The 18,111-nt window shown below is 37.0% G+C and overlaps 1 protein-coding gene across 1 annotated transcript in view; it reads right to left on the reverse strand.

Moving 5' to 3' along the window:
- Positions 1–6,331: 6,331 nt before the first annotated feature.
- The window catches only part of TRPC5 (transient receptor potential cation channel subfamily C member 5), a 309,805-nt gene continuing 298,025 nt past the window's right edge, over positions 6,332–18,111 (reverse strand). The window contains exons 8-11 of the mRNA XM_004064719.4: positions 16,582–16,785; positions 15,812–15,853; positions 13,630–13,719; positions 6,332–11,653 (exon numbers count right to left, since the gene is read on the reverse strand). Of these exons, the coding sequence (XP_004064767.1) occupies positions 10,961–11,653; positions 13,630–13,719; positions 15,812–15,853; positions 16,582–16,785 (1,029 nt within the window). The 3' untranslated portion in view covers positions 6,332–10,960. The remainder of the gene's footprint in view (positions 11,654–13,629; positions 13,720–15,811; positions 15,854–16,581; positions 16,786–18,111) is intronic.

Here is an 18,111-nt window from a genome sequence, read left to right on the forward strand (position 1 = left end):
TTCAACTACCCAAGAAGTTTTTCCTTTCCTGGTTGTTTTCAAACATGGCATAGGATTTTGTTAATTTAGTTCTTTTTCTTTACTCACTGCTTATTTTTTTTCCAACATTTTCTTATAAAAATCTTTTAAACACAGAGCAGTTGAAGGAATTGTTCAGTTAACGTGTATATTTACTACCTAAGTTCTATACTTAACATTTTCCTATACTTGCTTTTTCACATATCCATCTATAAGTCCTCATTTTTGATGCATTTCAAAGAAAATTGCAAACTTAAGTACAGATTACCTGTAAACATTTCATGCATATTGTTAACCAGAGTTCAATAGTTGTTAAAGATTTTTTTTCTTTTGAGGTAAAGTTTACATGCAGTGAAATGCACAAATCTTAAGTGTTGGATGCAGTGAGGTTTGACAAATCACATACTTGTGAAACCCAAGCCCTGATCAAGATAACATTATCATCCCCAGGAAGTCTCTTCATGCTTCTTCCCAGTCAAATCTTTCTATCCCATTCCCCTGGGTAAACACTCTTGGTTCTGATTTTTCCCCAATAGATTAGTTTTCTGTTTTTCTAACTACATAAATGAAAGTATATGCTCTCTTGTGTAAGGCTTCTTTCAACATAATGCATTTGGGATTTATCTATGTTGTGTGTATCAAAAATTTATTGCTGAATATTATTTCATTGTATGAATATGCCATAGTTTATCCTTTTGATGGACACCTGGGCCGTTTCCAGTTTTTTTACATATTATAAATAAAGCTTCTATGGATATTTTTCTGTAAATCTTTTTATGAGCACGTTATCATTTATCTTGGAATAGAATTATTGGGTCATAGGTGAGGTGCATGTTTAGTTTTTTTTAATAAGAAACCGCAGGACATTTTTCTCAAGTGGTTGTACCATTTTAAACTCCCATCAGCAGTGTATGACAGTTCCAGTTTCTCATTACCATCAGCATATGATGGTGTCAGTGGTTTTTATTTTAGTCATTTTGGTGGATGTGTAGTAAGTGGTATCTCATTGTAGTAAGTGGTATCTAATTTGCATTTCCCTGATTGTTTTTCATATCAAGCATTTTTATGTGCTTGTTCATTTGTATACCTTTGTGAAGTGTGTTCAAATAATTTGTGTTATTGCATTATAGGAGTTCTTTGTATATGCTGGTTGCAAATCTTTGTCAGATATACTTCTGTTTATTTTTTTTTATTATACTTTAAGTTCTAGGGTACATGTGCACAACATTCAGGCTTATTACATACGTATACGTGTGCCATGTTGGTGTGCTGCACCCATTAACTCGTCATTTACATTAGGTATATCTCCTAATGCTATCCCTCCCCCCACCCCCACCCCATGACAGGCCCCAGTGTGTGATGTTCCCCTTCCTGTGTCCATGTGTTCTCATTGTTCAGTTCCCACCTATGAGTGAGAACATGTGGTATTTGGTTTTTTGTCCTTGCGATAGTTTGCTGAGAATGATGGTTTCCAGCTTCATCCATGTCCCTACAAAGGACGTGAACTCATCATTTTTTATGGTTGCATAGTATTCCATGGTGTATATGTGCCACATTTTCTTAATCCAGTCTATCGTTGATGGACATTTGGGTTGGTTCCAAGTCTTTGCTATTGTGAATAGTGCCACAATAAACATACATGTGCATGTGTCTTTATAGTAGCATGATTTATAATCCTTTGGGTATATACCCAGTAATGGGATGGCTGGGTCAAATGGTATTTCTAGTTCTAGATCCTTGAGGAATCGCCACACTGTCTTCCACAATGGTTGAACTAGTTTACAGTCCCACCAACAGTGTAAAAGTGCTCCTATTTCTCCAGCGCCTGTTGTTTCCTGACTTTTTAATGATTGCCATTCTAACTGGTGTGAGATGTTATCTCATTTGTGACTTCTGCTTATTTTAATTATCCTTATCTAACCAGTGTGTAAATGTTGTACACTCATTTATGCTTAAAATAATTAGGCCAGGACTTACAGGTGAGTTATTTAGCTGAAAGTTAAGCTTTTCTGATATGCCAGCCAGTGCCCTGCTGGTGTAAAAGTTAATCAGTAAAATAAGACAATCAAACTTCAGGAATCTGAATTAGTGGAAAGCTACTTGCTGAAAAGTCTGTTACTACAAAAAAATCTGAAGGAGAAACGTCAACTGATTCTGGAATTATTGCTCAGATGTCCTCAGATGACACTGGTTTAATCATGACCAGCTTAACCTCCATTTATATGTCTTCTCACTGTCTCACAGATTCCAACTGTTCTATGCAATATGTATCATACTTTTAAGTACTCAATGAAGAATAATTAATTTCCAGGATTGGGCCTCTAAGGTTTTTCGATGTTGTAAGCTATAGCTTTAAAACTATATTGGTCTCTTTACTTCATCTCATAGTTCTTATAAATTATTATTAAATTCTTAAATACTAGTCAGCTTTGTTTAATGGAAGATATAAAAATCAGAATATTTATTCTTATATACTTTTCAAAATATATTGGACTGTGGAGGTCTCCCATTAGTGTTTCTGCTAGGCAAATTACATTGTGAAATCTTTTGTTCATAAATGTTAATAATAGGTGGCTACAAATGATTACACTGAAAAAGGGAGGAACATAACACCTTAAATCTGAGTTGTCACACATTTCAGGGGAAAAAAGTAAATACTTTATTTTGTTGATACTGAAGCTAAAAATACACAAAATTATTTTATTGTACAAGATTCTTTTTAATACATTAAGATTGACACTGTGCACTTACAGAAAGTGTTTAAATAAAAGTGATAGTTATTCAAAGAGATTTCCACTTTGAAAATAGTCTTCAAAGCCAGTGTCATTTACACAGACACATTTGGAATTTTCCCTTTTCATGATTATGCTCAAGATGTATCATTTTAAACTGAAATTTGACACACTTTCTATATGGTGATATGTGGTTGGGGCTGCCAACTAGGCTTAGAAGGTGAATTACACATAGCTCGTATTCTCTAATATTCTTCTTCCTGCTACCAAATGTTAGTTTGTAGCTGCAGACTGCATTCATTGTTTTGAGTAGAAAGAAACTCCCATCCCTAATTTCAACCCCGTTTTTGAGAAATATGGAATAAATAGAATCCTGTGAAGAGTTTAACTATTGTTCTGTTGAATAGTACCTCTGGTGTGCATTCCTATTATAAGAAACAAACTAAAATGTATTTGCTTGAGAAGGATGTGTTTATCCTTATCTGAAGTGTCCTGGGGAAGGTCTGTGTCTTTACTGTTGAGATAAGATACAGCTTTACTTTTACTTTGTTAAGGTAGTAATTTGAACAGTTAATTTTAAAGTTAATTTATCGAATTGAATTTCCTTTTACATTAAACCACAGACTAATGTGTTAACCCTTTGGGTTTAGAGGACTCTTCATGTGCTCACATAATATTCATTTTGGTGTCATTGGTCCCACTTATCCTGTTAAGACACTTGAGAATTCTGGCTGCTTCTCCTGCCCACATACACTAAGCACAGTTATCACTGATTATTGGACTACAGGTTACTTTGCCTTGGATATTTAAACTGATTGCTTAATATGTTTTACAAGGAGGTCCTACAAGGTGTGGCCACAACATGATGAGGCTATACTTTAAATACCATGACTAGATCTTATACAGGAAATACTTAATATGAATATGTGACTTTCAAATGACCTGAACACATTCAGCTAGCTAGCTGCCGTCTTCCCATTAGAGTTTCTTTCCATTGCTTCTGCCACCATGGGTTCTTATGAGTCCAAAATCCTCCCCTCTGTTCTCTATGGAGGTTAGTGGTTTTTCTTTACTGTCCCTCTCCCTGATAACAGCCTAGTCACCAGAGCCTCTGTGCTATACAATGTCATTTCTTAAGGATCAAATAAGTTTGAGGAGTCAATTCTGAGTTTATTTACAGCATAAGCCATTGGAACTCAATGTATTTTACTATTTAAACACAAAGGGTTAATCATTATGGTTGTTCCCAAATCAGTGAAGCTTCTCTATCTAAATATATTGCTCTTTAAAGTGTTCTCTTCAGGAGGCTATGTGCTTATTCATGTAAGGCTACCACTGCTCCAAGCATAATTGAAACTAGATTCCAGGATACAAAGGAGAACAAGCATTCTTGAGGGGGTGACGGAGATATTCTATAACTTGATTTTGGCTGGTGCTTCCAGGGGTATATACAACTCTGAAAACTCACCAATTTGTACACTTTAAATGAATGCAGGTAATTGTACATAAATCATTCCTCAATAAAGTTAATTAGGGGAAAAAACTAGATTCCCAAGAACAGTTCCAGGTCCCTTACAAATTCCACAAGAGACAATCTCATTATTTTATAATTGCGCCTATCAAAGTGCCTATTGTGTAATAGCACTTGAAAATGTTTTTTGTTTGTTTGTTTGTTTGTTTTTAACCAGAGAAAGTGGTACTCATCTTGACTACCACATGTTTTACCAAGTGTGGATCTAAAATTACTTTTGGCAATTTCTAAATTCCTAAAAATTTAATCTTATAGGATCATGATTTTCTACCATTGAGGATATTCAGAGATTGTACGGTGGACTTTGAAAGTCATTTCAAAAGCAGAAGTCCAAAGTGGGTTGAGTAATGGCAGCATCATTAGAATATGGGTATGGCTTTTTAAGGTGACTACTTTAAAAGACCACATTCATTTGGGTGCATAAGTTCTGGTATGTTTATGAAAATATCAGTCATTATCCTATTTTATGTTTATTCCAAATTTATGAGGCTAAAAGATGACAGCAGATACATAATCTGGCTTTTTGCCATAATACCCTTCCTTACCTTTCATTTCTCTTTCATGTTGTTTTGACAAACCCACTTTATTTCTTAGATAAAATTTGAAGGAAGTGATCTTTCCAATTGGCTAAAGTGTACATATTTATGAAAGCCCATCTGTGATATTGCATTATGGGTGTGGTGTGTTGAACTTATATTTACAGTGATCCCAAGGTTGAGAACTTGTTAACATCTGAAATTTAACCCAAATATGACCCAAAATTTGAAAAATGATTTACCGGTAGTTCTGCTTTCATATATTGTTGCATTTTTTGAATTTCATTAAAGGAGAAATGATGATGCTAATGTTTTAATTAACCATTTTAAATTATATTTTTAATTCAGGTTATTCATCTCAATTTAGCCATCCAAAAAACTGACAATTTGGTGGTTTAGCCCCGTGTTTTAAACTGTATATCCTCACTCGTCCTTACTTCAAAAGCTTTTCCAACTGTCTCTTTACTACACTATCACCATCTAAGTTTCCCAATCCCGGCAAAAATCCAAAGCCTCCTTTCTTCCTTCCAAGGGTCAGCTTTAAGAGTTGTGTAAGAGTGGAGAACTGTCAAGAGGGTTCCTAGGTTGGAAGGCAATTGGTGGCAATGAGTGTTTTGGGGATATATTGAACTTCTGGGAAAAGATATAAAATGGCCAATCCCAGCTTAATTGTACTTTCAAATGGCTGGCTACCTTAGGCTTAAATAAAAGGCACACTGCCACATATTCATTCAAGTGCCACTAAGGACAGTGCCTTTTGTGTGTATGTATGTAAGCTCCTGGGATGTTAGGTTGCCCCAAAACGTGCTAAAGTGAAAGGGCAAATATGCTGAAAAATGGTGAAAATGACCTTCACGTTGCAAGTCATTCTAACCTACTTCAGTTAGTCTTTTTTGGTTCTATCAAGTCACTGGAGTTATAAAGAAAGTTATTTGAGGGGGAGGAGGGTAGGACAGATACATGCTACTTTCAGGGATGTATGATAGTTGATTTCAATGATCAAAAGTTGTGGGCTGTTTATGTTCCTACAGAAATTGTTTGTCATTTATTTGTGTAGTAACAGGAAGCCTCTAGAGCTTTCACATCTTTTCACATCATATAAGAAAACTAGCTTTTTGGCATAAGGGCATTCCACTTAGTTTTATGTTTAAATATTATAATTCTTAATATGTATATGTCTCTCAGGTACCACAAACATTGATGGTATATCTTTAGAAAAAGAATGAACACAACTCAGATCCAATAATCAAGTACAAGATACAAATCCACTCAAGTTGGGGATAACACAAATACTGAGCCTAAAGATGCCAGAGCACACTGGCTTGCTGCCTCTATCATTCCAGCAGTTAACTCTGTTTCTTAAGCATTACCTTTTCTAAAAGTAAACCTCTCACAAGGCACCCACTAACACCTCTTTTGGATCACCACACAAAAGATGAAAATCCTAGGCCACGTACCAGCATATGAATGAATATTAACACCTCAAGTATGCACCAAATCTCAGGTATACAGTAAATCTGAAGTATGCAGACTTACTTTATTTTTCCAAAAATGTGTATATTTAAGTCTTCCAGGTAAGTTATTCTGACCTAAATGCTTTTTTTTTTTTTTTTAACAAAACCAGGAACCTCAAATCTTGATAGCTCTCAATATAAAAGTGCTACAGAAGATGCCGTCATGGCAGTTCATTTTGGCAATTCCTCACAGCTCAGGAAATGTCTCATTGAAGTTATTCTTGCTTCCCTCTCTTCAAAATGATCTAGTAATTACCTAAAGGGATAAAGGGCCAAGGGCAGAACCATCAAATGCTGTTAAGTTTTGTTATGTGTGTCTATGTATATACACAGACACGTTCTCACTTTTACAGACATCCCTCAAAAGGCAAAGCAAGCCAAAACCCACATCTGTTGGAAAAAAAGTTACTGGAAGGTTCATTGGAAATATAATGGTAACAATGTTTCTCTCTGCTAAAGTAAAGCTCACATTCATTTGGGGTACTCAGATCCCACTGCCGAGTCCTACACCAACAAGGTGGATATTTGGAGCAATTATCTAGATAAAGTAAGCCAAAGAAACAATCTAAAATATCCTTAGTTTTGAGGCAAAGCTGCAGGGATTGAAGGTAGGGAGAGCTGTGAAGTAGGTATGAAGAGGTTATTTAAATGATCTGAACACTTGGATCAATTTGCATTGACTATGTCTATATCAGCAATCTTTTGAAAACTTGATTACCAAGAAAATATACTCAATTTTTCTTAGGTACCTTTATTTATTTATTTTTGAGACAGTCTCGCTCTGCCGCCCAGGCTTGAGTGCAGTGGTGTGATCTCAGCACACTGCAACCTCTGCCTCCCAGGTTCAGGTGATTCTCATGCCTCAGCCTCTCAAGTAGCTGGACTACAGGCGTGTACCACCATGCCCAGCTAATTTTTGTATTTTTAGTAGAGATGGGTTTCACCATGTTGGCCAGGCTGATCTCAAACTCCTGGACTCAAGTGAACCACCCATTTTGGCCTCCCAAAGTGCTGGGATTACAGGAATGGGCCACCATGCCCAGCCTCAATTTTTCTAAGGTACTTTTAAACAAAGGATTTGCTGCCTATCTTCAAGTACTTTTTACCTGATAATTTAACAAACCAAGGTCTGGGGCACTAAAACTATTAGTCAAAACACCACACGAGATTCACCCACGATGTAACATGAATGCCAATGGTTATTTGTATTTTCAGGCTAAGGTATGGCCTCATATTTATCTCTAAAGTTCCCACTGAAGTTTTCAGATGAGGTTTGCACTGCCATAAGAACTATAAAGTTCTTTTTGGAAAAGGTATTAAGTCATTTGAAAAGTGGAGGTGTTCGTTTTTTAAAAATGATTTAATCAAATTGCAGACAGGTATTTACGACTTAGCTGAAATAGCCTAAGTTAGGTCACAGTGGAATGAAAAATGATGGAGGCAGAACAGGGAATTTTTTAATATCTCCATGTCAGTAGACAGAAGCGTAACTTGAAGCATTTATATCCCTGTAAAGTTTGTTTGGCATTTTCCAAAAATGATTTTAAATTTAGAGTCTTTCCTCTGTATTTCACTGGACATAAAGCTGGGAAGTGGAGGTATTTCAACAATGGTCACTTTCTAATATAATTCAAATATTTTCTTTGTAATTTTTACCTTTATTATTAGGGAGATTTTATGAGATCAAATAAATGAATCTAAGGTGTCCAGAAGTGATAAGCTAACTGTAATGTAGGTGGAACATGATATGGATATTTTAGATAAGTAGTAAATGATTTTTGTATTATTTGTGTTTGACTTTGCAGTACATTTTTAACTTCACATTTAAATATGTAAGTCTGAAGTTTTGGAGTTCACAGCATTTTTGGCAAATGAACAAAAGGGTGTCTAGTGGCCACTTCACATCTATATATAACATATATGCTTACTAATAAATGTCTTCTATAATCTAGAAGACTTGAGTTTATTGACCAGCTCTGTGACCTTGAGCAAGTCATTGTCCTTCTCTGGGCCTCTTTATTTTCTATTTGTAAAATATGAGGTTGGAATAGAGTAGATCCTTTATAAAGTTCTCTTTTAGTTCTTAACTTTTTATGTTTATAAATTTACTCTCAAGTTGGCTTATAACTCCTCTGGGGTCAGAGGATATACCTAAGCATTTTCACTTGAAATACCTTTTATGATACTTGATCAAGAGAGTAAGGAAGTGAACAAAATCTTTTTCCTTTCCTACTTTGTACTGAATTAGAGTTAATAAAAATGTTGGTGTCACTAACATGGAAGTTAGGGCAATAGCTGTTTAGCTTTAACCCCTATCCTAAATGAGGCTTCACTATAGCTAGTAAAGTCTTAAGCCCAAGTCACAACGATAACCCTGAGAAGATCTGAAAAGGAATGTACTCCCGTGACATATGACACTGGTTCTTTCAATAGTAGAGATTGATTTACACATATTATCTCTTTAGAACGTAAGTGACAGAAGACTTTTGGAATACAGTTCCATGTCTGGCTAGCCTGTTTTCTGACAAGTTGATAAGGTCACTGCTAGAAAACTTATACATAAGTTTTCAGAAGTGATATACATTTCTGAGAAAAACATGTTTTTATAAAATGGGGTTATATGCTATTTCTTTTGGTGCTGTTAATATGAGTTAGGAATGTAGCCCAGGTTCTATTATTATTCAAAGTGAATTTGACAATTTGGAAAGCCGAATCTGTAACTTTAGAAACCTTTCTGGAAAGTAACCTGTGATTAAATGTCAAGGCCATTTTATGACAGTCTTAGCGAAGCAGGGGAGAAATTGATTTGAGTAAATAACCACTTCAGATATGATCAAGGAATTATTTTCAGACAACCTCTTGCCAAATGGGTCTTGATGCAGCTTTTACACTTGATCACTTTTTCCTGGATCTGAGGCTTTATTCTTCAAAACCTCCTCCTATTTCTGGCCCCTCCCCCTCCATTTTGCTCTTCTCCAGGCTAGAGACAGAGATGGGAATCCATTCAAATAACAGAAACCACACTATCAAAAGCTAGTTTGGAGGCATATTTGCAGTTTGAAAGTTCCTCATTTCTCTTACTTTTATCAGAAATCACATACATTAATCTAAATGGATTCCTATTGGTGTTGACATTAAAAAAAGCAGGGTGACACCTATTTTACTTTTCTGGGCTACACACTATTAATGTAATCTCTAGGACTCAGACCTAGAGTTGTTTCAGGTCATATGTTAGAGTCTAAATTGAGGAAACCTTTGTGCTAATGTTGGTAAAAACCATCCTTGCTCAGCAGGTTCTCAGTGGTTATCAGGTCTAGAATGATGACCATATGCATTATGGACTTTATTTTTTAACTTGAACCACTGTATTCTGATGAGGTACTCTTAAGCTGTGGAAAAGAATTTGTTTGGATGTATAAATGTAGCTTTCTTGGAAGACAGTAGAATTTGGATCACGTTTATAATTCCATGAATCCATTAGGGTTGTTATGATATATATCTAACATAATTTACACATGCAATTCCACTGCCCCCAATGAATATTAAAACTGCAACCTGAATTAGGTTATCTATACCTAAAGTTGCCATTTTTATAAAGCAGTTAATTAAAATGAAGATGCTCTTTTCTCATATTTTGACACTTCAGCAATATGCCATTTTTCTGATAAAAATATTTCAAATTCAGGCTTTTATCTTAGAAATTATTTGATAGCAATGATGATTAAAACTATCAACAGTAGAATAGGACCCAACAAATATGACAACTATTTATCTTGCCAATGTATGAGATGTAGTGACTATTGGTTAGAGTGTAGTAGATGTTTTTAAAAAATAGCACAAATTCTAAATACTAATTTTGATACTATCAAATTTTCAAATGTAAGTTAACTGAAACACACAAACACAGAAAAATAATTCGCCTAACTTATTAGATACGACATATACTATGGGGTAAATATTTCATTGGCACACATTAGGAAACACATCTTTAAGAAACAAGAAAACTCAGTAGCCCCCACAATAAGAAGTTGTAGTATTTTAAGAACGAAACAAGCCACTTATACCTAGAAACCACAAGCTGACAATTCTTTGGAATCTCTTCAGCCTCCCTTTGATGCTGTTCATTGACCCAGCATGGGCAGTGCGTAGCACTGAATGGCAACAAAGATGGGCAGGGTAGTTTGCCTTATCTGATAGCTGGTGGGGACTGCTGACCACATCCCTCAGCTCTGCGGGAAAATGGCATGAGATTCTGAGGATGGTCAGGAATCTGTACGGCAACAAGACCAGCAAAGTGGCACCTGGGGCTTCAAGGAAGCATGGGTGAGAAAAGCAAAGCAAAAAGGTTAAGCACCCAGCTGCACCTCTGATGATTAGGTGCAACACCCCTTCAGTCGGTTGTAAGATGGACTTAGTGTGTATAGGTATTAAAAAGGCAAATAATAATGAAAGTAATAATAAAACAAGAACAAAAATGGAGAATGTGGCTATAAAAGGTGGTGCAAATAAGAGTTTCACTCTCCTTTCTCGGGGGCAGGGGCAGTGAGGGAATCATATTCTGTGTCACCTCTGAGAGCAAGGAAATTACAAATTTCTGTTGAGTTCCAGAACAGATGATTAGGGCTTGACTTAGAGGCGAGTTGTAACTTGTTCTTCCTGTCCATCACCCCATTTGTGCATGAGCAAGTCACAAGCCTCTCCCCAAGTTTCAAATACATCCTCTGAGGAGTCTAAAAGTTTAGAATTTGAGGAGCAGATGCTGGATGCACAGTGAAGAGAGCTGGAACAGGCTAGAGGGCATTCACTGCTCTGAGCAGCGCCCTGGACTTCACCTAATTCTACCTCACTGAGGTTAATTTCACTTTGAGAACAGGCCTCTGCTTTCCCTTTCTCCATCTGAGAATATCTGATGTCCTGCCACATACAGTGCTGCTGAACAATTCCATCAGAAATTGTGTACATTGGCTCTGAACTGGGTTCAGGCATATGACCATTAAATTTGGAGAATAGGAGACCCAGTTTCTTGAGAGAAGGACCCATGAAGGAGCGTTTGCTTGATGACTCAGCTTTTGACTTTCCTTGGGCACCACTGGACCTTGGCATGGTTCTGATGAGAGGTGGCCCATGGCAAGTCTTTTTCTTGCAGCCTAAATTAAAAGAGACACTCTTGGATTTGGCCCGAGCCCCACCACTGCCATCATTATTATCGTCTCTCTGAGACAGTTCAGTGCTGCTAGTGGAAAAGCTTCTCCTTGGATGTTTTCTATTTCCCAAGAGGTCAAGCACTTCATACCGAAAGCTGGAGATGTCTTGCTTTAATTCCTGGGAAAAGAAAGGAGACATATTATGTCAAGAAGCTTGGTCTTTATTTCAAAGTAGGCACATTAGATACCTTTGGTATGTTCCAGGTTTTTGCCTAGTAGCAAATCACAAAACACCAGAAAAATCTGCCATTATTCAAACACAAGAAAAACATATTAATAATTCCATGGGCAGGGCTGGGCTGGCCATTGGCAAAATTGTACAATGGGTAAAGTTGAGTCAGGATTAGCTAACACTTTAGCAGGGATTAGTCTGTTGAGGTGCTTTCATAAGGACTAACTCCTGCTAAGTATTAACTAACAAGGTATTAGATTAGGACACTGGCTCTCACAGGTGTCTGCATATAAAAGGACTACTGAAGAGGAAAAAGCTTTTAAGACTCTAACGAGTGAAACTAGAGAAGTTGAATGTCAGGTGATGAGACTGCTGTTTTGAGACAGGGGGCCCTGTTCAAACCTCTATGAAATGTCTTCTATCTCCAACTGGCTGCTTACATACTAGATTGTTCCTTTAAAAGCCAAGCTGAAATCTGTTCATGTACTTCCCCTTCTCAAAACTTGTTACTAACTTGTCACTGACTTTAGGAAAAAGTAGAAATGCCATACCATGGACTACAAGGTTTTTCAAGGCCTAGTACATGTTGCTTTCTCCAGTTTCATCTTTCTACTCTTTTCCTAGGCTCTCTGCTGTCCACCTGTATGGACATATTCTCCCTTGCCTCTGGGCCTTTGCCTATGCTGTTCTGTCTAGAACACTCTTCTCCCCAACTCGCCCTTATCTGGCTGGCTTTGCTTTCAAGCCTCAGCTTAAGCATCACTTCCATTGGAAAGTCTGTCTTGACTCCCCAAGTCCCAGTTGAGTGTCCCTCCTCTCTGTGTTTCCACAGTGTCCTGTGTTTAACCTGTCAGAATATAAAATTGTTCATCACCCTTTATTATTGTTTGTCACTCCTTGAGAGTAGGAGCTGGTTAGATCTTGCTCACCACTGTACCAGAGCACTTAGCAGAGTGCTTGGAACATAGCAGACCCTCAGTAGATGAATTATGTCTATGAATTAGGATAATGGACTTTCTGTGTGCCTTAGAAAATATAGATGTGTTCATGGACACTGGGAGGGGAACATCACACACAGGGGCCTGTCAGGTGGTGGGGGTTAGGGGAGGGATAGCATTAGGAGAAATACCTAATGTAGATGATGGGTTGATGGGTGCAGCAAACCACCATGGCACATGTATACCTATGTAACAAACTTGCATGTTCTGCACATGTATCCCAGAACTTAAAGTATAATAAAAAAAATTAAAAATATATAGATGTGTTCTAGGATAGGATTTCTCAATCTTGGCACTATTGACATGTTGCACTGGATAATTCTTGTTGTGGGAGACTGTACTATTCATTGTAGGATGCTTAGTAGCAACCTTGTCTTTACTGTCTAGATACCAGTGTGACAACCAAAAATATCTCCAGACATTGCCAAATGTGGTCTTGGGGACAAAATTGCCCCTGGTTGAAAACGGTTGTTTTAGGCTAATGCCACTAGTAGAATTTTAATGTTTAATGGTAGAGTTTCTTAAGACCTTAGGTTTAATAACAGATTTTTTGATCTTATATCTTTTAAGTAAAGAAGATAATTAAGTCTGCAGGCATCTTCCCTTTGTTATCTTGTCCCTCACCACCATGCATCCTTGCCATATCATTTAAAGCATTCAATTTCCACACTGAGAAACACTCAGAATATTAAAAGAATGCGTACAGCAGATTTCCTTCATTGATGACACTGATTGTGGTGTGACATACATTGGTAAAATCTCTCCGTCTACTGGATGAGAGATAATTCTAAGAGAATAAGCATTATAACTGGCTTTGCTATATTGTAAGCCGATGAAATTCCATCACCAGAAACCTCACACACTGTGAAGATTAAATGATGCTTATGATATGTAAAATGAAAAACCACTTCATGATTAAATTACCTTAAAATTTTCTTCTGTAAGTCCCTCATGTGTTTTGGAATTTCTTATCATAGCAGCCACATATCTTTTGACTAAATTCCTGATAACTTCCTGGAATTACAAAACATGAAGAAGCATTCAGTCTCCTTCGCAGGCTCTCAGTACAATAAGAAACTTACATAGGAAATAAAACATGCTTAGACCTTCTTTGCAGTAGAAAATCCTCATAGGATCCAGCCTTTTATTGTAAAAATGAGTTAAGTCCATTGGCTAAACAACTATTGTGTCTCTGAATTTAGTGGCAGAATCAAATTAACCCTAAAGGAAAATTTTTTACCCAAGCATAAGGCAAACATGTATTTCCAGTGGAATAATTCTTGCATGGTCATATAGTTAATATTCTTTTCCTTTAGGATGGATTACACGTTAACACTCATAGTAAAATGAGAGTTTTATTCTCCTTTTATAAAATTGAGAGAGTTTTCTTCAGAGTCACTAATTCTGCTGATTTTAATGTCCACTAATTACATAGTGAAGATATTTTTCTCATAGTCAACCTACACTTCTCCTTTATAGGAATGTCCTCTTTTCACTAAGCCCCCAGGGGAATGGTCTACACATGGTCACACTACAGTTTGTATTAGTGATGGTGATGATGATAGCTACCACTTACTGCAATGTGTCAGGCAACACATGCACATAATACATATTATACATACTTATCACTCAATTTTCACAACTCTGTAAGTTAAGTTTTATTACTCTTCCCATGTTACAGATGAGGAAGTCAAGGCTCAATGAGGCTGACTCATCCAATGTTACACAACTAGTAAGTGTCAACATTAGACTTTGATTCTACTTCAGTCTGATTTCAAGGCCAATGGTATTGCTTCTGCTACTATGTGTACTTGAGGAACTCACTGAGACATGCAGGAATCATTTTTTTTGTTATTGTTGAGGGCTATGAAGCAGAAAATGAAGACAATGAATCTTATTTAAGATTTATTATTATAAAAGTAATAACATTTGAAGGCGGGAGTAGGGAGAGGAGGTTTACATACAAAATACCATATTTTCTGCTTCTCTTTGTTAGTTATGGTCTAAGGGGAAAAAAGTTAGGAGAAGTGACCTATAGAATAAGGATGCATTTCCTTCAAACGCTGTAGAACATTTTTCTACTTTGGTTTTCTTTTGATCAGGATGGTGAGAGATGGTTGTCTCTTATTTGTGATTTGCAAGGATTATTCTCAAGAGGTGTTGGTAATATTTGTATGCTTGGCTGTTTTCTAGCTGGTGGGAAGAGTGTCCTAATGTTTATTAGGTTTATTACTTTTTTTTTTTTAACAAAATACAGAAGTGCTTCTCTATTTCTTTGATTAAAGTCATATTGTAATTTATCAAGATCTAAATTCCTGACATTCAGATAAGCTTTTACTTCATTGAGGTTAGTTTCCTCCTGTTATATATTACCATTACCCTGTGTATTTTTTCTTCATGGCAGTTTTTATCCTTGTAATCACTTAATTTTAATACAGTCATCCCTTGGTATACTCTGGGGATTGGTCCCAGGACCCCCCCGCCCCATGTACCAAAATCCATGCATACTCAAGTCCTGCAGTCACCCTGCAGAACCTGCAGATACAAAAAGTCAGCCCTCTTGTATATGTGGTTTTACATTCCATGAATACTATATTTTCTATTTGCATTTGGTTGAAAAAATCTGCCTATAAGTCGATCTACACAGTTCAATCCTCTGTTGTTCAAGAGTCAACTGTAATTTTAATGACGTGTTATTTTATCCCTGCTAGATAATATATTTCATAAGGGCAGAAAGATTGCATCTTTTTTGTTCATAGTGATTTTTCTAGTATCTAGTGTAGTATTTTATGTACAGGAGGTACTCATATATTTGACTGACTGACCAACCATATATTCTATTTTATGTAACTTCAAGGAAGACAGCTTTCTAAGTCATAGTTGTTGCTGATCAAGCCGAGGCAGTGCATAAGGGCCATGAACAGGATTATAAAGCAGGTGATTCCACTTGGAGAAGGTACTTCAGCCCTTGATAAATTACAGCCTTTCCAAGCCTCCTATCCCAGTCAAATGGGATCGTGTCCAGACACAGCCAGAGTGAAGTTTGCTTCTCCTCCACAGAACCAGCCAACAACTATTGTGCTTCATCCCTGTGAGGAAGCTTTACCTGATAATGTTGATTTTGTATCAGGCTGTCAGCATTGCGTTCCTATAATTGAAAATAGACAGAGATGTTACATCAGCAGTCTCCCAGCACCCTACCCACCCAAACATCTGAATATAATTCTTTCTATATATTAGGACTAGAGAATGCTACAGGAGCTCCTGCCTGACAAAGCCCCAAAGCAAATGTATGTTGGAATGATTTTATGATGTTTAAAACAGTGAGTTGGTCACAAAGGAGGGACGGGAGGAAACAGTTTTGTTTAAAAAGATTCATAATTTTGGCCAGGTGCGGTGGCTCATGCCTGTAATCCCAGCACTTTGGGAGGCCAAGGCAGGAGGATCACGAGGTCAGGAGTTCAAGACCAGCCTGGCCAACATAGTGAAACCCTGTCTCTACTAAAAATACAAAAATGTGCCCAGCATGGTGGCGCTCGTCTATAATCCCAGCTACTTGGGAGGCTGAGGCAGGAGAATCGCTTGAACCTGGGAGGCAGAGGTGGCAGTGAGCTGACATGGTGCCACTGCACTCCAGCCTGGATGACAGAGTGAGACGCCATCTCAAAAAGTAATAAATACAAAAAATTGGCCAGGTGTGGTGGCGGACGCCTGTAATCCCAGCTACTGGGGAGGCTGAGGCACGAGAATTGCTTGAACCCAGGCAGCAGAGGTTGGCAGTGACCCGAGACCGTGCCACTGCACTCCAGCCTGGGTGACAGAGTAAGACTCCGTCTCAATTTTTAAAAATTAATTTTTCAAAATTGAAAGTCTTACTGTGAAGCTTCTCAAGTTGCGCCTTCTCCGTCTACCGTCAGGGTCTCTTTTGGGGCAGAAGGTGTTGTTGAACCAGTTACCAAGGTATAGAAATGACTTTGGGCTGGGGATGATGTTGAAAGGAGGTGGCAAGGTGCCACCTTCATCAAAGTAACTCATCCAGAGCTTCGTCCTTGCAAACTTCCACTCGATATCAGCATGATCCTATGAAAGATAATGAAGTTCAAGGATTTGGGATGGGAAACTGCACGATGTACTCACTTCTTATTCTAAACTTTCTAGTTGCTTCTATAGAGGGCAATATGTCAAGAGCTATATAAATTCAAATTATACATACCCTGTCACCCAGTAACCCTACTCTTAGAAATATATCTTATCAATATACTTACAAAAACATGTATGTACATGGCTGTTCACTGTAGCACAGATAATAGTAGCAAAACAACTGGCAGCAACCTAAATATTCAATAGTAGAACTGGTTAAATAAATGGTGTTACATCTACAAAATGGTATAAAATACAACTACTAATATATGGTAGATCCATAAACATTATAGATATGTATATATATGCATCTGTCCAAGCCCTCTAAGTGAATAAAGCAATATAGAGCACAACATATATTATGTACAGTGATCCCATTTATACAACTGGAAAATCTTTTATATTACATGCTTACATGTTCTAGACAAGTACACACTAAACTGTCAATAGTAGTTATTTTTAAGGTGTGGGATTGTGGTGGGAGGCTTTTTTATTTTAAAAAATTCAACTTTATTGAGGCACAATTTACACAGAATAAAATTCAACCATTTAAAGTGTTTGATGAGTTTTGACAGATATATATACCCATGTAACAATCATTATAATCAACACACACACACACACACACATATCAGTGTACATTTCTAGGAGTTTTAAGAGTTGCATTGACTGATGTAACCGTTACTACAATCAGGATACACAACAGTTCTATCACCCTCCAAAGTTCCCTATTGTTACCTCTTTGTAATCAAACTCTCCCAACCTCTAACCTCTGACAACTGCTCCTCTGTTTTCTGTCCCTATAGTTTACCTTTTCCAAAATGTCATATAAATGGAATCATACAGTAGGTAACCTTTTAAGATTGGCTCATTTTACTCAGCATAACACCTTTGAGGTTCATCTGTGTTTTCGTATGTATCAATAGCCCATTCAATCACATTGCTGAGTAGTTTTCTATTATATGGATGCACGATGGTTTCTTTGTTTACCCACTGAAGAACATTTGGGTTATTTCCAGTTTTTAGCAATTATGAGTAAAGCTGCTATGACCATTCATGTACAGGTTTTTGTCTAAATATACGTTTAATTTTTCCAACTTACATATCTAAGAGTGGTATTGCTGGATTGTGTGTTAAGGGTGTGTTTATAATAAAATGCCAAACTGTTTCCAGAGTGGCTATACTGTTTTCCATTTTCACTAATTGCTCTATATCTTCTTTAGTGCTTGTCAGGTTTTTAAAGTTTAGTCATTCTAACAGGTATGT

The sequence above is a fragment of the Gorilla gorilla genome, chromosome X (genome assembly GCF_029281585.2).
Source record: "Gorilla gorilla gorilla isolate KB3781 chromosome X, NHGRI_mGorGor1-v2.1_pri, whole genome shotgun sequence".
Classification (NCBI taxonomy): domain Eukaryota; kingdom Metazoa; phylum Chordata; class Mammalia; order Primates; family Hominidae; genus Gorilla; species Gorilla gorilla.